The sequence below is a fragment of the Meles meles genome, chromosome 21, assembly GCF_922984935.1.
Source record: "Meles meles chromosome 21, mMelMel3.1 paternal haplotype, whole genome shotgun sequence".
NCBI classification, from domain to species: domain Eukaryota; kingdom Metazoa; phylum Chordata; class Mammalia; order Carnivora; family Mustelidae; genus Meles; species Meles meles.
In genome coordinates, this window is record NC_060086.1 from 19,732,118 (window position 1) to 19,756,214 (window position 24,097).

A 24,097-nucleotide genomic window follows, 5' to 3' on the forward strand; every position below is an offset into this window, starting at 1 on the left:
ACCCACCACCTGTTCCCCCAACCTCCCACCCCTGACCCTTCAAAACCCTTAGGTTGTTTTAATACTACCATCTTAACATGAAATCTTAGAAATAGATTTAAAGAATCTATTTCAGGACACCTGGGTGGCTCAGTCAGTTGTGTCAGCCTTTGGCCAGGCACAGAGGCCTGGAATCCCAGAGTCCTGGAATCTTGTCCAGCATCAGGCTCCTTGCTCAGTGGGGAGCCTGCTGCTTCCTCTGCCTTGTGCTCTTTCTCTTTTTGATAAATAAATAAATAAAATCTTTTAAAATATATATTTAGATTTTAAATTTCTTTCCAGTGTTTTTGTCATTTTCAGCATACAAATCTTACTCTTCTTTTGTTAAATTTATATCTAAGTATTTTATTCTCTTTGTTTCTATTATAAATGGCATTGTTCTTATTTCATTTTTGGATGTTTCATTGCCAGCAATGAGAAATACAATAGATTTTTGTGCATTATCAACCTTGCTAAACTAGTTTATTAGCTCTAATAATTTTTGTGTGTGTATCCCTAAGGGTTTTCTATATACAAGATCGTGTCATCTGGATAATTTACTTCTTCTTTTGTAATCTGGATACCTTTTACTTCTTTTTCTTGCCTAATTGCCCAAGCTAGAACTTTCAGTACATTGTTAAAGGGAACAGACATCCTGATCTCAGGGGGAAAACACCCAGTCTTTCACCATTTAAGTATATTAACTGTGAATTTTTTACAGATGCACTTTGATACTTAGCAATTTAAGGAAGTTTCATTTTATTCATAGTTTCTTAAGCTTTTTTAATTGTTGTAATTAAAGGGTGTTGGAGTTCCTCAAATGTATTTTCCATTGAGATGATTATATGGTTCTTGTTCTTTATTAATATTCAGAATTAGGGGCACCTGGGTGGCTCAGTCAGTTAAGCATCTCTCTTCAGCTCAGGCCATGATCTCAAGGTCCTGGGATCAACGCCTGGGTCTGGTTCCCTGCTCAGAGCAGAGTCTGCTTCTCCTGCTCCCTCTGTCCCTACACCCTACCCGCTCATCCTCTCTCTCAAATAAATAAATAAAATCTTTTAAATATATTCAGAAATACACTAATTAAAGGGTGCCTGGCTGGCTCCAGTTGAGAGAGCATTCAACTCTTGATCTCAGGATCATGAATTCAAGCCCCATCTTGGGTTTAGAGATTACTTAAATAAACTTTAACAAACTACATTAATTGATTTTTTGATGTTAAACCAACCTTGCATTCTGGAAAAAAATTATGCTGTATAATAAATTTTTATATATTGATAGATTTGGTTTGTAGTTTTCTTTTTTTGTGATGTCTGTGTCCAGTTTTCTTATCTGGATAATGTCCAGTCTAACTTCTGGCCTTCACTTTTCTTCTGCCCTCACTTCCTTTGCCCCCTGGCTCTCTACCACAACTGTCCCAGGGGGAGCACATCTCAGGAATGCCAAATCACACACCCTGCTGCTGGTATGAGCAGCAGCTGGTATCACTGGTCTGTCCGTACTATGGGTGACAGTCATCACCCGCTTCCCAGCCAAATGGCTGGATGAATTATGGGCTTCTCCCAGGAGAATGCTCCAGGGCCAGGGCTGAGGAGGGGATAAGGGGAAGTCAGCAAGCTTAATAGGTGGGGCAGTCATTCTGGATTCAACCGAGATTTGGAAACCAGTTCTCAATTCCCTACACATAGTCCCCTCTCAATAGAAATCCCTCCACCTGGGGCCTGCCTTCCTTTCAGTCCCTATCCCTGCTCTGATCTCATCTACCTACTCCCACAGAGCAGGCCCCAAAAAACAAACAAATTTGTTTGTTTCTTCCCAGGCTTGGGGCCATTACACTTGCTCTTCCCTGGGGATGGAAAACACTGCCCAGGATTTGCCCATCCATGACGTTCTTTCTCTTCATTCAACTCTTGGCTCCAGTATTAGGTCTCTTTTTTTTTTTTAATTTATTTATTTGACAGAGAGAGAGAGATCACAAGTAGGCAGAGAGGCAGGCAGAGAGAGGAGGAAGCAGGCTCCCTGCACAGCAGAGAGCCCGATGCAGAGCCCGATGTGGGGCTCGATCCCAGGACCCTGAGATCATGACCTGAGCCGAAGGCAGAGGCTTAATCCACTGAGCCACCCAGGCGCCCCAGTATTAGGTCTCTATCCCTGCATACTAAAAAGCCACAAACTCAGCCTCTTAAAAACAACACCCATTTTTTAAAAAAGATTTATTTATTTATTTGAGAGAGAGAGAGCACCAGCCGGGGGTGGGGCGCAGAGAGAGAAATAGTCTCCCACTGAGCATGATCCTAGGACCCGGAGATCATGACCTAAGCTGAAATCAAGAGTCAAATACTTGGGCGCCTGGGTGTCAGTGGACTAATGCCTCTGCCTTCGGCTCAGGTCATGATCCCTGTGTCCTGGGATTGATCCCTGCATCAATATCCGCATCGGGCTCTCTGCTCATCGGGGAGCCTTCTTCCCTGTCTCTCTCTCTCTCTCTGCCTACCTCTCTGCCCACTTGTGATCTCTGTCAAAAAAAAAAAAAAAAGAGTCGACTGCTTAACCGACTGAGCCATCCAGACGCCCCACCTATTTCTTTTTTTTTTTTTAAAGATTTTATTTATTTATTTGACAGACGGAGATCACAAGTAGGCAGAGAGGCAGGCAGAGAGAGAGGAAGGGAAGCAGGCTCGCCGCTGAGCAGAGAGCCCGATGCGGGACTCGATCCCAGGACCCTGAGATCATGACCTGAGCCGAAGGCAGTGGCCTAACCCACTGAGCCACCCAGGCGCCCCGACCCCACCTATTTCTTACTTCACAGTTCTATAGGTCCAAAGTCCAGTCTGACTCAGTTGGGTCCTTCCACTTAGGGTCTCACAAAATGGAAGTCAAGGGGGTGCCTGGGTGGCTCAGTGGGTTAAGCCGCTGCCTTCGGCTCAGGTCATGATCTCAGGGTCCTGGGATGGAGTCCCGCATCGGGCTCTCTGCTCAGCGGAGAGCCTGCTTCCCTTCCTCTCTCTCTGCCTGCCTCTCTTGTGATTTCTCTCTGTCAAATAAATAAATAAAATCTTAAAAAAAAATGGAAGTCAAGGTCTTGGCCAGTCTGGGCTCTTATCTGGAGGCTCTCACATACAGTCCACTTCCAGACTTATCCAGGTGATTAACAGAATTTAGTTCCATTTGGCTGTAGAACTCAGGTCCCTGTTTTCTTTGCTGGGTGTCAGTCAGAGGTTGATCTCAGCTTCTAAAGGCCATCTACATTCCTTGGCTGGGGGCCCTTCAAAACTGGCCATGGTACATCAAATCCTCCTGTTTCAAATTTCTCTGACTTCTGTCTTCCTCTTCTGTTGCTAGCTGGAGAAGCTTCTCTGCTTTTCAGAGTTCATGTAATTACATTGGGTTCACCTGAATAATTCAGGATACTCTCCCTATCTTAAGGTCAACCAATTAGTAAACTTAATTACATGTGCAAAGTCTCTTTTGTCATGTAAGGTAACATATTCATAGAGATTAGGAGTTGGAATCTTTGGGGGCCATTTTTCTCTTTACTATAGTTCACCCTCTAGCCCTCAAATATTTATGTCTGTTCCACAAGCAAAATACATTCAGTTCCTCCCAAGGTCCCTAAAAGTCTCAACCCATTACAGCATCAAGTCAGAGTCCAAAAAATCTCATACAAATCTTATCAAGTCCAGAGTCCTAAATCTCATTATCCAAAAGCAGATGCAGATGAGGCTCTGGTTATAATCCTTCCTAGAACACAACTCCTGCCATCTGTGGACTATAGAACTAAAGAAACAAGTCAGGTACTCCCAACTTGCAATGGTGGGAAATGCGTAGAGTAATAGTTGTTCTGGTTCAAAATGGGGAGAAATGGAAGGGAGAAAGGAGTCACTAATCCAAAACAATTCCAAAATCCGGCTGAGCAAATTCCCTTAGGTTTCCAGACTAGAAGTAATCCTCCATGGCTCTGTTCTGGCCTGAGCTCCTGGGTCTGTCCTTTGGATTAGTCACCTTCTCTAAGAAGCAATTCCTAACTACCTATTAACATGGCCATCTCCAATCCCTTGTCATTTTTTGTCATAGAATGCTGCTTAATTTTTAATAATACATTTCATGGTTTTGGAATATATTAGTTATTTCTTTACTTGTCCTTTCCACTAAAATATAACTCCTTGAAAGGCAGAGACCTTGTCTGTATTTTTACTTCTATTTCTCCAGCACTTTCCAAAATACCAAGTATGTAACTCTTGCTCAATAAATATTTTATGAATAAATACATTTTTAAAAATTCCACTTAAGGGGCACCTGGGTGGTTCAGTGGGTTAAAGCCTCTGCCTTTGGCTCAGGTCATCACCTCAGGGTCCTGGGATCGAGCCCTGCATCGGGCTCTCTGCTCAGCAGGGAGCCTGCTTCCCCCCTCTCTCTCTCTGCCTGCCTCTCTGCCTACTTGTGATTTCTGTCTGTCAAATAAATAAATAAAATCTTTAAAAAAAAATATATATATATATATATATTTAATTCCACTTACATGTGAAATGAGGCTAAACAATTGCCCCCAACCATGTCCACATGCTCATCCCTGGAACCTGAGAATGTTGCCTTATATGACAAAAGGGACTTTGCAGATGAAATTAGGAATTGTAAGATGGGAGATTATCCTGGAGTATCTGGGTGGGCTCAAAGTAGTCATAAGCATCCATATAAGGGGGAGACAGGAAGGTCAGAATCACAGCAGAAGGTGATACGACAATGGAAGCTTTGGAGGATGATGCCACTGGTCAGGAAATGCTGGCATCCAACAGAAGCTGGAAAAGGCAAGCAAACGGTTCCTCCAGAAGGAGCCAGCCCTACCGACTCCTTGATGGGTTAGCCCACTGAAACTAATTTTGTATTTCTGATCTCTGGAGCTGTAAAAGAATAAATGCATGTTGTTTTACCACTGCGTGTGTGGGACTTTGTAACAGGAGTAACAGGAAGCTAATACAATCGGGATGGGTGAGCACTGGTAGTATGTGGCTGTAACTGTGGATTGTCCCCCAATAGTCATCCTTCCCAAGTTAGCTTATTTCCTGGGAATAGTTTCCCAGTTCCCCTAGAACTTTTGGCCGGACAAACAGCTTGCCCAGGGGAAGAGTCTATTTCTTGGCCATGTGACTACATTCTGGCCAATGGGATTAGAGCAGAAATTCTGGGCACAACTTCTGCAATTTAGGGTAAAGGGCAAGCCATCCCCTTCACTTTTCTGCTTCACAAGGGCTCAACTATGGAAGTGGTGGTGGACCATCTTAGACTTCGTGGGTTAGGGCAATATCCCAGGGATGGAATAGCAACAAGACAAATAAAAGAATTTATTACTGGGGCACCTGGGTGGCTCAGTCACTGAAGCATTTGCCTTTGGCTGGGGTCACAATCCCAGGGTCCTGGGATCGGCCTCCCTGAGCAGGGAGCCTGCTTCTCCCTCTCCCTCTGATGGCCATTCCCCTGCTTTTTCTCTCTCTGTCAAATAAACAAGTAAAATCTTAAACAAATAATTTATTATTTTTTTAATTATTATGCATTTGTCCTGATGACTTCAAGCAAAGACCCACCATAATAATCTGGACTTTTATACAAGAGAGAAATAAACTCCTACCTTGCGTAAGCCATGGTTAGTTTGGTTCTCTGTTTCATGTAGATGTACCCATAAGCAAAAGTACAAATTGCCACTTACTATCCATTATGTTGGGGCTTCCTGGAAGGGCAGACATCTTTGTAATTAAGGCAAGTTTGGGTTTTACTTTTTTTCCTTTTGGACAAGTCCTTTGTAATAGCACTATTGTGGTCTTAGGATATATATGGTATATCCTAAGATATAGGATATATGTGAGATTGGCATTTACCAGGCACCAAGCTGATGGTAGAAGATCTGGGCCCCAGCCTCCCAGACGTTTTTCTAGTTCACATAAGCAGCTACCACAGGTTGCCAAGAACTAGCAAGAACCAGCAAGGCTCATGGATCTGAGGGTAAATATCTCTAAACGAGGGGCAAGCCTCAGACCTCAGAGAACTACCTCAGCTCATTTTGGTATGCTGACTGTCTCGATGATAGGAAAGGAGAACTACGGGGCACCTGGGTGGCTCAGTTGGTTAGGCATCTGCCTTCCGCTCAGATCATGATGTCAGGGTTGTGGGATCAAGCCCTGTGTAAGGCTCTCTGTTCAGCGGCGAGTCTGCTTCTTCCTCACACTCTCCTTCTGTGCGCTCGCTCTCTCTCTCTCTCAAATAAGTAAATAAATAAAATTTTTTTTAATTTATTTGACAGAGAGAGAGATCACAAGGAGGCAGAGAGGCAGGCAGAGAGAGAGGAAGAAGCAGGCTCCCTGCGGAGCAGAGAGCCCGATGCGGGGCTCGATCCCAGGACCCTGAGATCATGACCTGAGCCGAAGGCAGCGGCTTAATCCACTGAGCCACCCAGGCGCCCCAATAAATAAAAAATTTTTAAAAGGATAGGATGGGGCGCCTGGGTGGCTCAGAGCGTTAAGCCTCTGCCTTCAGCTCAGGTTATGGTCCCAGGGTTCTGGGATCAAGCCCCGCATCAGGCTCTCTGCTCAGCGGGGAGCCTGCTTCTCCCTCGCTCTCTGCCTGCCTCTCTGCCTACTTGTGATCTCTCTCTCTCTGTGAAATAAATAAATAAATAAAATCTTTAAAAATATATATTAAAGGGCACCTGGGTGGCTCAGTGGGCTGAGCCTCTGCCTTTGGCTCGGGTCATGGTCTCTGGGTCCTGGGATCGAGCCCCGAGTTGGGCTCTCTGCTCGGCGGGGAGCCTGCTTTCCTCTCTCTCTCTCTGCCTGCCTCTCTGCCTACTTGTGATCTCTGTCTGTCAAATAAATAAATAAAATCTTTAAAAATACATATATATATATATATATTTAAGAAAATAAAAAAAGGAAACGAGAACTGAATAGAGTCTCTGCAACATGGAGAGAGCTTTTACCCATCAACTAGGATTGAATTATGCTGTGGTTCACAACAAATGTGTTTACTCACTCCTATTCCATGTCCTCTGTTGGGGTAGCTCATCAGGTTATCAAGAAGATATGACTGCCAGTTGACCTGTGAGCGGCAGCCCCCTCCCCTGTAATCAAAGGCTCCTCATACCCCTCCCTTGTCCTTGGAATGTCCATTTGGCTTGACTTCTCTGCCCCCAGAGGCTGTCCCAAGGATGCAGCCTTGAGAAAGCCCTGTGTTGTTGAGATCATCTGGATGGTAGACATGACTGAACCCAGCGAAGTCCTCTACAAAAACTTTTTTTAAGTAGGCTCCATGCCCAACATGGAGCTTGAACTCATGACCCTGAGATCAAAAGTCACATGCTCTACTGACTGAGCCAGCCAGGCATCCTAAGGCCTTTATATAAATTTTTAAGATTTGGTGGGAGGTGCAGAGATCGACGCATCTGGTGGCATGTAAGTCCTCTCCCTTGCTTCTTATCCCCACCGTGTACTGATCTGCGGTGGCCTGCCTCTTTGTTCAGTCTCTCCCTGTGCTCTGTGTACAGGGGCTGGTTTCAGATTTCACTTGGGAAGCTTCTGAGGATGTTGTGAACCAATGTCCTCCATGGGACAGCTGTGGCTCTGTTCTACTTCATCTTCATTCCAGAATTGGAATCTAGTCTGAAGGAACAGCCTCAATATGGAATTCTTCAATCTCAAGACAAAGAAGAGAAGAAAGGCATCAGGCCCCGTGATGGCTCTTGAAGCTTCCTCTTGGAAGCAGTACATGTTACTCCTACTCGAGTTCCTTGGCCTGAAGCAAGCCACATCCCCAAAGCTGATGTCTGTGGGGTAGGGAAATATAATCTCATATGGTGGGGCCCCATGACAAGGGTTAATGAATGATGGGTTTCGAACAATTGTGAAATCTTCCTAGTCTGCCTTCTTTGTCACAAATACGGCCTTTGTGTTTCTTCTACATGCAAGATATATACATATCCATATATACCACCCAAATGACCCATCTAATTATGGCATCATGCTCAAGTCCAGGACCACTAATAGTCTCTGTATCAGGTCCAGAGGTAGCTTCTCTTGATCCAGAGACCTATGAACCAAAATCATCACCACCACCATCATCATCATCATCATTACCAGTTCTCTCTGCCCCCACTTCCTCATGCACATCCAACTTCTGAAGTGGAACAGGGACAGGATAATAACAGTAAACACTCCCATTTAGAAGGAAGAATGGGAGACACACAGCAACTTACTGATCCATGGTAACTGCAGCATCCTGCTGGGCAGATGTTGCAAAGGCCCCCCACCTTTACCTGGGGGTGGGATTGCTTCCTGGAACTAGTTCCCTGGTTCCCATAGAGTAGCTCATCCTTTCCCATTTATTCTCCTTGGCCACATTTGAGAAAACATTGGAGGTTATGCCCTTCAGAGGCAAAGTAGCTTTCTGTCTCCTTCATGTCCATTCAAATTTGGCAGCTCTCAAGATCTTGAACACTCATGGTCTTTTGAAAATCCAAGCTAGTGGCTTTTGTGAGGATGGAAAGAAGCTTCTTATCTATTTGATTCCAGTCAGTTCTATGGGCTAACTGCCAAACCCACAATTCTTTTCAGACATGCCTCTCTCTTTAGAGTTAATTATAAGCAAATGAAGTCTACTAACTCCTCTGGGAGAGTTGTACGCTTAATCTCTCTTTTCTGAATCACCTCCACTAACTGAAAGGCTTTATTGGGAACTACTTTGATCAATTCAGAGGTTTCTACAAAAGGCATGAAAGCCATACACTTGATTAAGACCCTTGCCACAAAGATGAATTTCACTCAAACTTTTCAGCTTAAGGGCTTTGTCAACTGTATCTTTCATTGCTTAAAAATATAGATCACCTGCCTGGAGTTTCTATACTCTCTCCTATTTCTGCTTAAAAACTGGCCAATTATTTTCAGAGTTATCTCTTTTTTACAGTAATTTGTCAAATGCACCCCCAAAGCAATCAAGTCATGCTGCTAATATTCTTTCTCAAATTCTTTTTTCCCTAAAGGCCCAAGCTCATTTGGACATGACTTATATTCTTACTTATTTCTAGCTTACAGTTTCACCAAATGCTTCACCACAGCCTAACACATCACCATCTTTCCAGCTTCCGCTGATGGTTTCCTCATCAGCTGCTGTCCAGCTCCAAAGCCAATGGCACATAATTCAGGTTCATTTTTAAATGTGGTAGCACCCCACTTCTGGGTACTAGCTCTGTGACAGTTGGTTTAGACTTATTCTGATGTGGCAACAACTAGTCTCCAAATATCAGTGGTTTGCAGCAAATGGGAAAGAAAAGGCAAATTGCCACCCTACTCACTGATACTTAAAGCTTCTATCTGAAAGTGATACTTTACATTTCTACTCACAATCCATTGGCCAAAGCAAGACACAGAGCCAACCCTACTATAAGTGGGGCATGAATGGATACAACCCTATAATGAATGGTCCAGTAGGAAGGACAGTATATATTGGGAAAAATAATACAGTCTATCACAGGGTTGCACAAGAAATGTCAGTCATTGAGCCCATCCACTCCTCCTTTATGCACACTCTGCCGCAGTGTTTTGTACCATATAAACAATTCACATACATCATGGTCAAGGGTAAAATCTTGACCCGGCTAGACAATTTATATGTTATTTTTCCTGGTAATTTGAACCATAAAATACTGAGTGAATGAGGCAATAAGCAGGGAGTGCTACAGCTGAAAAGTTATGATGCAAGATGGATTTGGAAAAACCACATTCAAACAAGACCCTGTTCCCTGAAAGTTGGGCTGACAGCAGCCAAGAGAGGATTTCAGAGCAAAACCTGCCCTTAACCCTTCATTCAGGTCAGTTTCCCCCAGGGAAAGGGTATATGCGGTGGGCGGGGGGGTGGGGGGGAGCTGTGAAATGTCCGGTGCAGGGGTCCACCTGACTGCTAAGTCTGCCCCAAACTTGTCACTCACCTGTTCAAAAACCTTCCATGTGTCCCCTAGCCCACACGAAAAGTTCAAACTACTGGGCCTGGCATCCAAGACCTCACCCGGCCATCTAGTTATGTTTGTCAGGAGGTTCTGGGGGACACAGACACGTAGGCAGGCTTTCAGGGGTGGCGCCATCCAGCAAAGCCAATACCAAGTCACATACCACACATTGACACCCGTGCGTAGATGTGACTCCGTCTGTCACAGATCTGATAGTCTCTATCAGATCCCAGTAGGTGCCAACGGATTGTGCAGTTTTCCTCTGAAGGAGAAAGATGAAGGGGTGGACAAAGGCGACCGAGAGGACAGTATTCCGCTGAAGATGCAGGCCACGGGGAAGAGATGGAGAATTAGGGAAGCCCAGAGGCCCCGTATCCAAATCAGTCTTCTACTGGGACAAGATCAGTCTGGCCCCGCGGTTTTCCCATCGAATGGACATTCAGGTTGTGTTTGCACGCTGGCGAGAACGAGGAGTTCTTTCCTGAGGTACCTAGGGCTTCATCTGTATTCAGGACACATGATCTTGGGCAGGACCAAGGCGTGGGTACCCTCCCAGACTCGAGCAGCTGCCAAGTTCGGGGCTGGGGAGAGGGACCCAGTCACGCCTTCTTGAGCGAAGTCCCTAACTCACCTGCCCTGGTCAGCCTCCCTCAAGCCTGTGCCCCCTCCCCTCATTCAGAGGTTTGGTCATGCCCCGCCCTATGATCCAATCACTTTTGGGGGCGACTGAGGACTCACTAGGCCCCGCCCATATCCGCAGACGGCTGGTTGTGGTTTAAGCACTCCCCCAGGCGTTCCCTGGACGTCCTACAGACCAATCCTAATGCTCCTTAGGAACAACATTCAGTTCCGCGGGCCAATCGTTTTCCAGTTGCGGCCAGGCCACGCCTCCCCACGTTCGGGGCCAAGCAAACGCTGGGACCTGGCGCAAGCGCCTTGCAACTGCCAAGCCAGAGTCGCTCTAAGGCCACTGGGAGGCGCTGCAGGCGGGTACCCAGGTGGATGGAGGCAAAGCAGGCCGGGGTCATGGGGGCCTAATCCGGCCCTCCGGCTCCTCCCCAGGCCAGGTCCAGGGGCGGGGTCCGAGACTGCACCAAGAACAAGACCAAGGGCAAGACTGCCCTTCTAGGGTTCGCATTACCCCAGCACCCGAAGGAAGCGGTACTGCAGGCCAGATGGGCTGGGCAAGGGCAGGTTGGAGCAGCAGCGACGACAGCAGCAGCAGGGACCTGTGGGATCGAAAGTGGGATGGGTCGGGGTGGCTGGAAACCGGTACCCAGACCGTGGTTTGGGGTTAGGCCCCGCCCCACTCCAACCAGGCTTCAGAGCTGGGAGCTAGCTTTCCCCTGAAATCAGGTGTCTGGGGATGGGTGCCAGACCCAGCTCTGGAAACCAGGCTTCTGGACTTGGAACTCTTGGAAATTGAGAGTTGGGGTCTGGAGCTTAGGTGCCTCATAGAAACCAGACGTTAGGCTCTTCAGCCTCCTCTACTGCTTCAGCCACTTAGTTACTAGGTGTGTTGATCCAGAGTCCCTGGCTCTCCAGGCCAAACTCTTACGTCAAAGGCTATGCCTTTTTCTGGGTACAGGGCTGCTCTCCTCTGCCTGGTAACTCTCCCCCTGCTTCTTCCTTGTAACTGGCTCCTCCTCAGTGTTCCATTCAAATGTCACCCATTCTGAGATAGGCCTTTCCCTGTTTTCTGTATCTGAAGTAACAGCCTCCATTACTCACGGTGCCTCTCCCTGGTCTCTGATGCCCACCAATGCCCACACACATCTCACCTGGCCCAGCCTGGCCTGGCCCAGCTTCACTGCTCTGGGCTTAGGTACTCCCAGTAGTCTTTACCCAAGGGCAGTACTGAGCCAGATAGCATTTGCCCCTCCCTGTCCCACCTGCTCCTGTGGGAGAGGAGAAGGGCAAGGTCAGTTTCTGTGGTCACAGCACCTACAACAGTCTGATCTGAGTCTGTCTGGGCTGGGCCTGGCCCCAAGGATGGCCAGGAAAAGGGGAGGCTAGATACCTGAAGGCCCTGGGCCACCCCTTCCAGGAACACACAAGCACAGGGCAGGCTCCAGGCAATTTTTTTTTTTTTAATTTCTTACAAAACCGTGTGTCCCAGCCAAACAGGATGCCGTAGACCTTGTGGCCTGACTGGGGAAGCCCCCAAGAATGAATGGCTGCCGACCCCAGGAGAACCATCTGCCCCTCTGCACAGGGCCAGTGGGAGGAAGGGGTCCAGCTGGAGGCTCTGTCCTGCCCTCCCTCCTCAGCTGCTAGGAGCGAGGGCAGACCTGGGTCTCTGGTGCTTTTAGCGCCTGCAAGTGAAGGAGGGAGAAGAGGGTCTAAGGGAAGGAGGCAAGGCTGAGGCCTGGGATGAGGCAGGCCAGGGGGCAGGCCCACAGGATCTCACCAAGAATGTGCGATGCTCTCAAACCAATGTGGCGATACCAATGATGACTGCCAAAATGACGACAGTGACAGACACACAGATGGCGATCAAGACCTTCTTCTGTGGGAGAGGAGTTCAGGGACACTCACTCAGGAGAGGAGGGAAGGCTACCAGGGTCGGGGATGAGAGGGGAGGGAAGGAGAGGAGAGGGGAGGGGAGGAGAGGCTCACCTTCCGAGCCTTCTTCTGGTTCTCCAGGGCCATCTTGACGTGTTCCTGCCCACGTTCCACATAGTCTGCGGAGCTCAGGATGTTCTTCTCAATCCGGTTGATCATCTCCCCCTGCTCAGAGGAGGGCGTGGTTCAGGCAGGTAGAGATAACTGGGGGCCGAGGGCCCAGCAAGTTCTCTGCTTGTTCGCCCTAGCCGCCTGAAGGACATTTTCTGGCAGCAAACAGCACTGACAAGGTGCGGGGCAGGACCACAAAAGTTCACATGCCTGAGGGTGGCTTCCGGGCTCCCTTTTATCCTGTGGTCCCTTCTGCCTGGCTCCCTTACCCGCTACAACCTTCCTTTGTGACTTAGGGCCAAGTGCCTTAAGAGGCCCATACCTTTTCACAGAGTGTGGACTTTTGTCCCTTCGTACATCTGTCTGAATTTGCCCATTCTTCTAGGCCTGCCTCTCAACAGCTGTGAAGCCCTCCCCATCCCTGCCTCCTCATGGCACCGCCAGCCTTCAGGTCCTGGTTCTCCTACTGAATGAAGTCCCTTCCCCGTGACTCCCAGCTGCACACGGCTATTGGCTGCAGCACTAGCGAGTGAGCTCCCCCAGGACAGAGCCGGAAGCTTACCCTCAGCCATACAGCCAAGGGCCACAAAAGAATACCACCTCCCCCCCAGCCTCATCCAGATTTGCGGAGGCAGGCCCTCTCAGGAGTGAGGGCCAGACTGGGGGAGATGGGCGACGAAAGCTTCCGAGAGAGAGGCTTGAGGGTGGAGACGGGCTGACAGTCACAGCAGGGGTTCTGACTGAACACGGTCTCAGGTCAAGCCCAGCCAGTCGTCTCGGGGGCCCACCTGCATCTCCACTTCGGTAGCCAGAAAAGTGAAGATCTCATGAAGCTCACGGATACTGCGTTCAAGCTGCTGGATCTCACTGTGTCGCGCTGAGATCTCATTTAGGGCCTGTCGAGTCACCTGTGTGTCCTTCAGTATCTGGGGAGTGGACAGCAATGGACAGACAGGTCACAGGGAACCTGGCAGCAGGTCAGAAGTTCCTGCTGAGCAATCAGGCAGCCCTGGGACTTGGAACCGGGGCCGGGGTCCTGACACGTGACACTAAGCATGCTAACTCATCCCCCTCTGGGCCTCCGTATTCCCTCAACCAGAAGGGGCCGGGTCTTGGAGAAGATGAGAGTCCCAGAAGAGGGAGGCTAAGCTGTGGCCACTCACATTGGACACAAACACCTCGCTTTGCCCACTGTCCAGCATCTGCTCCAGCTCCTCATCAGACACCATTCCAGCATTTGCTGTGAAGGGAAAAAGCCAGGCTCAGAGCTGCGTCCGGTTACCTGACTCTGGGCCAGACACCACAACTCACTGATCTTCAGCTGCCTCCGGATCCGCTCCACGTTCTTCTCCCGGTACTCGGACTGCATCAGGTTGCACTTGTTGATAAGCTCCACGAATTGCTGGGACAGGACCCCATGCTAATGGAAGAGAACATAGGCTGGGCACCCCGGAAGGATTTGGCCTCAACACCCCCACAAGGACAGTGAGCAAACAGCACAGGCTCTTCTAGGTGCCTGCCGCCGCGGCCACCATTCTCTCCAAGTTAAAAGCCAAAGTCCTTTCTGGGCCTACATGACCCTCCCTTTCCCCATGTCCCCTCTGACCTACCTCTTCCCGCTGTTGCCTCACTCCCTCTCTCCAACAATGGTGGACTCCTCCTGCCTTCACGGAAGCCACCCCCACCTCAGACTTTTGCATTCACTGCTCCCTGGGTCTAGAATGCTTGTGCCCCACAGAGATCACCTTCTGGATGAAGTCTTCTCTACCTTACGAACACTGCAACCGGCCTTCTCCCGGCACTCTCCATCCCTCTTCTCCTCGTTTCTTTCCCTGAATACCTAACTATGTTCTAAAATAATGTACATATTTATTAAGGTGTTTGTCTCTCCCCACCAGAACATAAGCTCCATGAGGATATGGCTCCCAGGTTCACTGCTGTATCCCAAACAGCTAAAAAAAAAAAACAGCTAATAAACACCCGTGAATGCTTGCTGAACACCAGCCTCACTGCTTAGACTAAAGGTGGGCTAGTATACCTGGAGGGCAGTCCAGTTGCTGGATTTTACAGGGTCCATCTGGGCCCTCAGCCTCTCACACCAGGGACCACCACAGGCTCCCCCTGAAATGTCCTCTCATCTTGTCTTTTCCCCTGCCGCCTTCAATGTGTTCAATCCTTGGAACACTTTCCTCAGAGACCTATCTGCTCTCCTGCCTTCAGCTGCACCCCTGCAGGATGCCCAAACGGCTCTATCTTCAATCTAGGGGACTTGCTCAGCTCTGGGCCTTCCTACTCCAACTCTGACCTCCAGGAAGTCCAAGTAACTCCTCACTGGGAACCCAGAGCGGGGCAGTTAGATTGCCTCAAATCTCCTTGCTAAGATTTGATTCAGTGACCTTCCTCCTCCAGGGAAGTTCCTCTTGCTGACTTCTTGAATTCTGCCCATGGGGCAGAGGATGTCCCTGTCACGTGGGCAGGAAACCTCCCAGTTATTTATGACTGTTCCCCCTTCTTCCCTGGGCAGGGATATTAGCTACCAAACCCTATCTGAGTGATGTCTTTGTCACCTATTCAAGCTTGACCTCCCCTCTTGGTTTCTAGAAAGCATGCCTTCCACAGTCAAGCCCAGATCATATCTGGGGACCCAGCAACTTGTCACTGAATGGACAAGGTGATAGGGTGTTAAGTGGACTGGGAGTTGGGAGTCTTGACCTTGGGTGAGTCCTTTCTCTCTTTCAACCTCAGTTCCCCCATCTGAAAACCAGCTAATGATCCATCTAATGATGTGAAATGGCTTAGTTCTGGGACTAACAACCCACCTGTGTTTTTCTCATCCTTGTATTGACTGAGTTATAATTCTCATCAGCTTCCTCATGCTGGGGTTCTATGGCTGTGGGAAGACAAGGGTATTGGTGGGGAAGGGGATTTGAGCTGTGATTTCAAAAAATCACGTGGTGACCAGGACACAGGGCCAGAGCCATACCCCATCCATACAACAGAGAGGTGCTTATCTCCATGGGATTCTTTTGGGAATTATAATTTATCATAAATGACTAATTCTGAGCCTCTGATGGGAGAAAGTGTACTTTTCTTTGCAATACATCAGAGCATTCCCACAGGAATACAGAGGACTCTTGAGAAACCCCCATCTGCCCCTCCAAAGAATGCACATTGGGCAGCAAGAATTGTAGAAGTAAATGGTTTCCTTACAAATAAAGGAACTTAAGGGGCTGGCATGTGCTGTGGAAAATACTATGGACTGGAAGCCAGGAGAAAGAGCTTCTAGGCCTAGGCCTGCTGTGTGATCTGGATACATCACTGGCCTCTCTGGGCCACACACTCCCCAGACATACCAGGAGCTGGGCAGGACCACAGGGGAGGATCTGTCTGAGGTCCTAGGGAGCTCACCCTTCAGCTGCGATCGGATCTCCCTCCCCAGCTGTTTTATCTCCTCGCGCAGGTTCTGCAGGTCCTGCTTCATACCTGAGCAAGAGAAACCCATGACTCCCAAACAGCAGCCCCTACCTCAACAAACCTCCCTGGCCACCACCTTCATGGAACTACAATCCCCACAATCCCTCCGTCTGAGCATGCGTTTGCACTTGGGGTTTCACTCACTTTCCTCGGGAAGAGGCGTGGCCAGGATGGTGACCTGCTGCTTCTCCAACTCTCGGACTTTATTCTCCAGCTTGACAATAGTCTGTCGAATTGTCCGGACCTGGGGAAGGTGACCGAGAGGGCTGAAGGAGATATGGGGGTACTCCGGACCGCGCTGCAACTCAAGTCATCCAGCCCCCTCGCGAAGAAGACAGGCAGGACCCCAGCCTCTTACCTTTTGGAAGAACTCATCGTCCGGGCTCCCCAGCCGTGCAGTGCCCGGGTGTACCACCAGCGCGACCTGCTCCCTGTCCTCATCGTCCGAACTGTCATCCCCCTACCAGGGCCGGGGTCACTGGCATCATTTCCTTGCTATTGCTCTCTCCCGCAGGACTAAGGGACTTCCGGGTCTTTCCTTTCTAGCCCTCAGCCACCCCTCCCTGCCCCGAAGTCCAGGATTCCTGTATTCCAGCCAGACCCTGTCCAGTCCGCCCGTCCCCAACCCGGCAGCCCCCACTTCTCACCTGCCTCAGTTCGTGGGTCCTGTCGCGCATGGCGGCCCGAGTTCCCTCTCCCCGGCGCCGGAGCCCCGAGGGCCTCAAGACTAAGTTTTGGAACTCCCGTATCCCACCCGTACTCTAACACTGACACTCCCCCCACCCCGCCCTCAACCTGCAGACCCCCAAGCCCCCCCACGAGCCACCAGAGGCTCTGTCCCGGGCACCATCCACAGTCAATGGGAAGAAGCCGACCTCGGGGAACCCCCCCAAGATCCCACAGGTTGGAATTCCCTTTTCTTTCCCCCCCCTCCCGCTCCTGTAGCCTCGGCCCCGCCCCTCTGGGATGATCGGGGCATGCGCACGGGGTCGCGTCTCTTCCTCGCCCAAGGGAGAGGCTGAAGTCGGAAGCTGTAGCGCCCCGAACGGAAGCAAAGCTGCCAGGACGTGAGAACCCGCCCCCTTTGCCGGAACTGTCCCATCTTCCAACGGAAATCCAGTTGCCAAACCGGGTGGGAGTGCGTCATCGGTGCGTAATCTGACAGGCCCTGCATCTCACATCACCCCATGGGCAACCCCCCCCCCCCACGTCACATGACAGGCCCGGTCCCACCTTCGCGGACCACAGAACGTGACGCTTAGAATGTCACGTGTCTCGGCGCTGTCAACTTGGTCTCTGGAACACCCTTCTCCCCACGAAGTCTCGGGCACCCTCGCGCCCAAGCTACGCCCCTCCACCCCCACGAAGCGTGGAGGGGACTACTGACTATCCCCTAAGACCTTTTGAGGCAGTGGGTGGTAGGACCCTTGCTGAAATCGGCTTCGTTTCTTTTGGGTCCGGGGGTGTGGGCAGACAGGGAACTTAGAATTCGCGGCTGTCAGCATCATGAGACCTTGAAATTTGGAAAATAATAAGATCCAGCGTCAGAGAATTGCAGGGTTTTGTAGGCAGAGAATCTGGGGGTGGAAAGTGACCTCACCCAAGACAGAAATCTCTTTTCCCGCATACTCCTGGCGCAGCCTCTGACAGGTGGGCGGTTGGCGCCCTGCTTGAACACTGCAGTTCCGCTGCACTCACCACCTTATGAGCATGAGACCATTTCAGGGCAACTAAAGCTGAGAAAAATGTCTGTATTCTATTGAGCAGTCTGCCTCTTACATCTAACTCCCTGCCTAGCACTGGGGTCTACCCTCTGAAGCCCACAAAAAAATGTGCACACATTCCACATTCTAGTGGACTGTGAGCTCTTCAGGCAGGGCATGGCTGTCTTGTTCTTACCTGAATACCCAGTACCCAGCACATATGGGCCATCAGTAAATATCTGTGGACAGAACTTGAGCCATTCATGTATCTGAAGATAAAGCTTGTGGTTCCCTAGTCTGTCTTACAGGCGTCAGCCTCTCATGGTGACACAGCCCTAGCCCTTTAGATGACCATTCAATGGATATTTATTAGGCACTTATTATAGCGCAGAGACTGTTCAAGGGGTCAGAGAAAAATCAGGGCCCGAGAGACAAAATACCTTCCACTTTTGAAACTTGCATTATGTAAGAGGAGTCCCCAAGGCCACTCAGTGAGTCTCAGCATAGCCAGAGTAAAAATCAGGTCTCCTGGATTCCAAGGGCTCTTTCCAGGAAACTTATAGTGTCAACCAAAAGAAACAAGGGCCCCTCTCTAGTATGCCCTGGTAAGGAGAATCTAGATTTCCTTTGAGTTGGTGTGGATTTCTGGAAAGTGACTTCATTGTCTCCAGGACTCCATCTCCCATCTATATCCAACGGGTGGCGTAGAGGGATGGGGAGATCATCTTTATGGGTATTCCCTGCTCTACAGTTCATTGATTATGAGGTTGGAAACTGTAAAATGCTGTCTGATTCTACTTGAAGAGCTTTGATCCATCTCTTCCCTTCAGAACCCAGCTTGCCTGGGGTTGGGAATGAAGAAGTGAAGATGGTGTGCTGTTCTGATCAACCTACAGGAGGGTTGGAGGGTTTTTCAGGAGGCTAAGCCCTGCCCCTTAGGGTCTCCTGGAGATCATGAAGGAGGATTTCTCCACTCTTGAGTCTTCTATATCAGCCTCTGCCTCCCTGCCTCCTTCCCCTTCTCTCTCTCTCTCTCTCTCTCTCTCTCTCTCTCTCTCCTACTCTGTCTCTCTGAGTGGGACAATGGAAGGGCTTTTGGGCATCTGACTCCCAGTCCTGCATGTGGTCTTAAATAACTCATCGCTCTTCTCTGGGACTCAATTTCTCCATTTGATAAATTGGTCTCGTAATTTCTGCCTTGCCTAAGGTAAGAATTAAACAGTATCAAGTGAGGTGAGAAAGGCTATGGAAAGGTCTTGCGAACTGTCGAGGATTGCCCCCTCCGTGGAATTTTACGACTGTGGGTTCAAGCTCTCTCTAGGATCACCAGTCCCACCTGCCTCTCTGTTGGCCTCTTGATGGTTTGCCTTCTTGGTTCCCAGCTGGGTCTGGAGTTGTTGGTGCCTTTGTTAAATTTCCCAGGATTATGATATTCATTCATTCATATATTGTATTTGTGGTCTCTGGGTGGGATCCCAGGGCTCTGGAATGGTGACTTAAGGTCGCAGGAGGCTGGGCTTAAAGCCTTACAGAGTGGTATGGGGAGAGGGTGGGGAGCAGGGACCACATAAGGAGAATGGCTATGGGGATGGAGTTCTCCAGAGCTGAGTCCTTATCTCTATTTCATGGTTTTGGGGTTATTCCTTTTGGGCCCTCTGAACAACCTTGAACTGTGCATTAAGTATATTGGGTCTTGGATGTATAGGTATTAGGGCTCTGTTTGTGTGTTCCTTCCAGTCTGTGGGAAGGTCAGGCCCTACTCAGTCCCAAGGCATGGCAGCCCGTACGGTGCCCCCCACCTGCAGGTCCAGCCTACCAATATCCTACCTGTACTGGAACCAGATGACCTGGGCTGGAATCCTAGCTTGTTCACCTCATCATACAGCTCACGAAAGCAAGTTACAGAACTTTGCTATGCCTCAGTTCCCTCATTTGAGAAATGGGAACAATAATGGTACCAACCTTGTAGGATTAAATGAGATGATATATGTAAAGTGAATAGAATAGGGCCTGGTACGGAATAAATGCTATAGAAGTGTTTGTTGCTTTTATGTGGCAGTGATGATGATGATTATTACACCGAGGGGGTGAGCGGCCCCAATTTCTCCGCAGGGATTCCACTCTGCTGCCGGTCCAGGGTCTCCTGCTTTCCAACTCCTGCACCCCGCTGTGCTTCAGGTGCAAGGCTGGAGGCCTTGCCAGCTTCTCAGGTCTCTCATGTCTCCACCTGGATCTGACACACCATATGTTTTCTTATATTTTTTATATTTATTTTCTATATTGTCTGTCTTCACCCCTCCTCTCCACCTAACCAGAACAGAAGCTCCACGAGGACAGGGATTTTCCCCTGTGCTATTCACTGCTGTGTCTCCAGGACCTCCAACAGTGCTTGGCAAATGGTAGCTGGACAATAAATATTCATGAATGAATGGAATTATTGTTTTTATTTTTTTAAAGGTTTTATTTATTTATTTAACAGACAGAGATCACAAGTAGGCAGAGAGGCAGGCAGAGAGAGAGAGGAGGAAGCAGGCTCCCCGGTGAGCAGACAGCCCAATGCGGGGCTCGATCCCAGGACCCTGGGATTGTGACCTGAGCCGAAGGCAGATGCTTTAACCCACTGAGCCACCCAGATACCCCAAATTATTGTTTTTAAATTTAATATGTGTATAGCATTTACTATGTGCCAGGCACCAATATAAGCACATTGTAAATATTAACTCATTTAATTTTCATAGCAGTTCTATGAGGTAGGTACTGTTGTTGTCCTCATTTTACAGAGGAGGAAACTGAGCCACAGTAATATTAAGTAACTTGCCCAAGGTTACACCCTAGCAAAGGGGAGAGTCAGAATTTGAACCCAGAAAGTAGAGGTCTAGGTTCTGGGCTCTTGTCCACTCCACTATGGTCCAAGGAAAGCATGGGCTAGTGGAGGCTCCCTGTGTCCACTTACCTTTGGGAACTTGCTGCCACCTATTGAAGCCCTGCTTTAGATCATCTGTCGGGAGGAGAGGGGAGGACTTTACCTGCAAGATTGAGCCTTTCCCCCTCCCCATCACAGGGTCTCTCTTCCCTTTTTTTTTAAAATATATTTTATTTATTTATTTATTTGTCAGAGAGAGAGCACAAGCAGGGGGAGTGGCAAGCAGAAGGAGAAGCAGGCTCCCTGCTGAGCAAGGAGCCCATGCAGGACTCTACCCCAGCACCCTGGGATCATGACCTGAGTGGAAGGCAGACACTTAACCAACAAAGCTACCCAGGCGTCCTCGCAAGTTCTCTCTTCCACACCTGCTGGGTAGGGCTGACTGCTGGGAAGTTGTTTGCCTTCTTCCCACTCCCCAGGAGCAAAGACATCCGTGTATGTTTGGCATAAAGGGCCTCTGTTTATCCTATAAGTTTCTGAGGTGGTTTTTGTGCCAAGCCCCAAGGCCCCCAGAGAGAAAGCCCCCACAGCTCTCTTTTCATGATTGTGTTTGTGGCCTGACCTTGACCACTCCCTAGAGTTCCATCTGAGAACCTCTCTTCAGACACTGCACACATTCTTGTGGCTTTAACTGGCATGCATGGGCTGCCTCCCAAATCCATATCTCTAGGCTCAAATTTTCTCTTGAGCTCCAGATCCCTGAATCCACTTGTCTCCTGGACATCCCTTCCTGGGGGTCCCATAGGCACCTTAAATTCAACATGTTTCAAACAGGATGCATCATCTCCTCCTGAGAATCTCATAAGCTAGCTTTTGTTTCTCCTGTTGCCTCTCCATGTGGGATACTCCTGATCACATGTGCCATAACCTTGGCCTTGAACTTCATTTTAAAAATGATGGATCAGGGGCGCCTGGGTGGCTCAGTGGGTTAAAGCCTCTGCCTTCGGCTCAGGTCATGATCTCAGGGTCCTGGGATCGAGCCCCACATCGGGCTCTCGGCTCCGCGGGGAGCCTGATTCCTCCTCTCTCTCTGCCTGCCTCTCTGCCTACTTGTGATCTCTCTCTGTCAAATAAATAAAATATTAAAAAAAAAAGAAGTGTTCCCCCCCCCAAAAAAAATAAATAAAAGACAGGAAAAAAAATGATGGATCACACAATTTGTCAGCATAAGACCCCCTAAAAATACCAGAAGAGAATATGGGCAAAATCGTTTATAACTCTTGAAGTGAGGAAGCCTTTCCAATTCCAACTCAAAAGTCAGAAGCTATAAAAGATTAATACGTTTGTCGACATGGAAAAAATTCTGCATGGTTAAAAAAAATCAAAGCAAAATCAAAAGACAAATAATAAACTAGGAAAAATATTTGCAATTCTTATCATATACAAAGGGTAATCTCTCTGCTATTTAAAGGTTTTCCTCATATTGATAAGACCAACATTTCAATAAAAAATTTGCAAAGAACATGACAGGTCACAAAAGAGAAAATACATAAGGCCTTAAACACATATGCAGATAGTCAACATCACACATAATGAGAGAAATGAAAAGACGATACTGAAATGCCTTTTTTCCTTTATTGCATTAGCAATAACCCATATGTCTGACGAAACACTCTTTTGGCAAGACTGTGGGGAAACAGGGACTTTCACCCATCGTTGGAAGGAATGCAAAATGATACAACCCAGACATTATTTATCAAAATTATAAATGTATACACACTTTGAGCCAGCATTCTCATTTGCAAAAATCTATCTGAAGACCTACCTCTATCAATTAGCCATTGCTTCCCAAGGAACCACCTTAACACTGGCATAAAACAACGATTTATTGTTTCTCTAGATTCGAAGGGCAGCCAGGTGGTTTTTCTGCTGATCTGATCTAGATTACTCAAGTGATGGCAGTCAGCTGACATCCAGCCTGGGCCTGGATGGTCCCTCGTGGCTGTCACACTCACTTGTCTGAGACCTTAGCCCTGATGGCCCGGTCAGCTAGAGGGGGGCTGGGCCACTGTCTCCATGTGGTATGTCAGTCATCCTGAATCTGTTTGTTTGTTTGTTTGTTTGTTTGTTTAAGTAAGCTCCCTGCCCAATGTGGGGCTTGAACTCGCAGCCCTGAGATCAAGGGAGCGTGCTGTACCGACTGAGCCAGCCGGTGCTGCCAGCCTGAGTTTCTTCATAGCATAGCATCCTCATGGTTCCAAAAGGGTGAGAATAGAAGCTTCAAGGTCTCCTGAGGCCCTGCTCAGAAGTTGTAGACATTGCTTCTTCAATTAGTCTTTAGGCAAGTCACAAGTACATACCAGCTGCAAAAGGTGGGGGGGAGGGAGAAACAGAATTTTAATGCACTCTATCTGCCCATGAATGAAATGACATATACATCAATGTTATTCATTGGATTTTGTTTGCAGACTTGTCCATCAGCAGGTAAGCAGCTGTGAAAAAGGATGAGGACGTTGATGTGAGAGTGCTTTAAAATAACTTGTTAGTCAAATATCAAGGTGTAGAATGAGTAGATCATGCTATTGAGGTATAAGAAAAAAAAGTGTGGGGGCACCTGGGTGGCTCAGAGGGTTAAGCCTCTGCCTTCAGCTCAGGTCATGATCTCAGGGTCCTGGGATCGAGCCCCGTATCGAGCTGTCTGTTCAGCAGGAAGCCTGCTTCCTTCTCTCTCTCTGCCTGCCTCTCTGCCTACTTGTGATCTCTCTCTCTCTCTCTATCAAATAAATAAATAAAATCTTTTAAAAAAGAAGAAAAAAGTGTGTCTGTGTGTGTATGTGTGTCTGTGCACGTGTGTGTGTGTGCGTGTGCTTGTATCCTCAAAGAAATCCTGGAAAGTTACAGAAGAGAACAAGGTGGTAAGCACAGTTGTCAAGAGTAAGAATCTTCACTGTCAACCTTTTTTTTTTTCCACTGTCAACCTTTAATGTTGTTTAGATTTTTGAATCTGTGAAAGTACTACCTATTTTAAATAACTATATCAAAGAAAGAAGGTACCTTCAAATAATTTCCAACAAAGAAACACATCTTAGGCAGCTTGGGCCGCTGTTACAAAATAGCACAGATTGCCGGCTTACCCAGCAGACATTTATTCCTCGCAGTTCTGGAAGAAGATCACGGTGCCTGCAGATTTGGTTCTTGGTGAGGGCGCTCTTCCTGGATGCAGATGGTTTGCTGCACCCTCGCAGGGCAAAAGGAGGAACCTCTGGTCTCTCTTCCTTTTCTTATGAGGGCGCCTGTCCCATCAGGGACGTCTCCCTGGTGGGTGGACGTCTCCACCCTTGTGATGGCTTCTCAACCTAATTGTCTCCCAAAGGCCCC

General features: G+C 48.5%; 1 protein-coding gene and 1 non-coding gene across 2 annotated transcripts; both read right to left on the bottom strand.

Moving 5' to 3' along the window:
• Window positions 1-7,315: 7,315 nt before the first annotated feature.
• On the bottom strand, window positions 7,316-7,388 carry TRNAK-UUU. The gene has a single exon. It is a non-coding gene; the product is annotated as a tRNA-Lys (tRNA).
• A 4,690-nt stretch (window positions 7,389-12,078) lies between these two features.
• STX4 (syntaxin 4) lies at window positions 12,079-17,085 on the bottom strand. The gene is made up of 11 exons (XM_045994145.1): window positions 16,801-17,085; window positions 16,512-16,613; window positions 16,298-16,397; window positions 16,088-16,162; window positions 15,499-15,569; window positions 13,991-14,099; window positions 13,843-13,919; window positions 13,468-13,605; window positions 12,623-12,733; window positions 12,414-12,512; window positions 12,079-12,318 (listed from the first exon to the last, which is right to left on the bottom strand). The coding sequence occupies exons 1-10, from the start codon at window positions 16,828-16,830 to the stop codon at window positions 12,432-12,434; spliced, it is 894 nt and encodes a 297-aa protein (XP_045850101.1). The 5' UTR covers window positions 16,831-17,085; the 3' UTR covers window positions 12,079-12,318; window positions 12,414-12,431.
• Between the last annotated feature and the right edge of the window lie 7,012 nt (window positions 17,086-24,097).

What these genes read in the sequence shown, in the direction of transcription:
- STX4 (XM_045994145.1), bottom strand. Translation starts at nt 16,830, where the DNA reads ATGCGCGACAGGACCCACGAACTGAGGCAG. An exon ending in CAAGGATGAGAAAAACACAG is followed by an intron (nt 14,100 to 15,498) that starts GTGGGTTGTTAG and finishes CTCTTCCATTAG; the next exon opens with CATGGGGTCCTGTCCCAGCA. An exon ending in CCGGAGGCAGCTGAAGATCA is followed by an intron (nt 13,920 to 13,990) that starts GTGAGTTGTGGT and finishes TTCCCTTCACAG; the next exon opens with CAAATGCTGGAATGGTGTCT.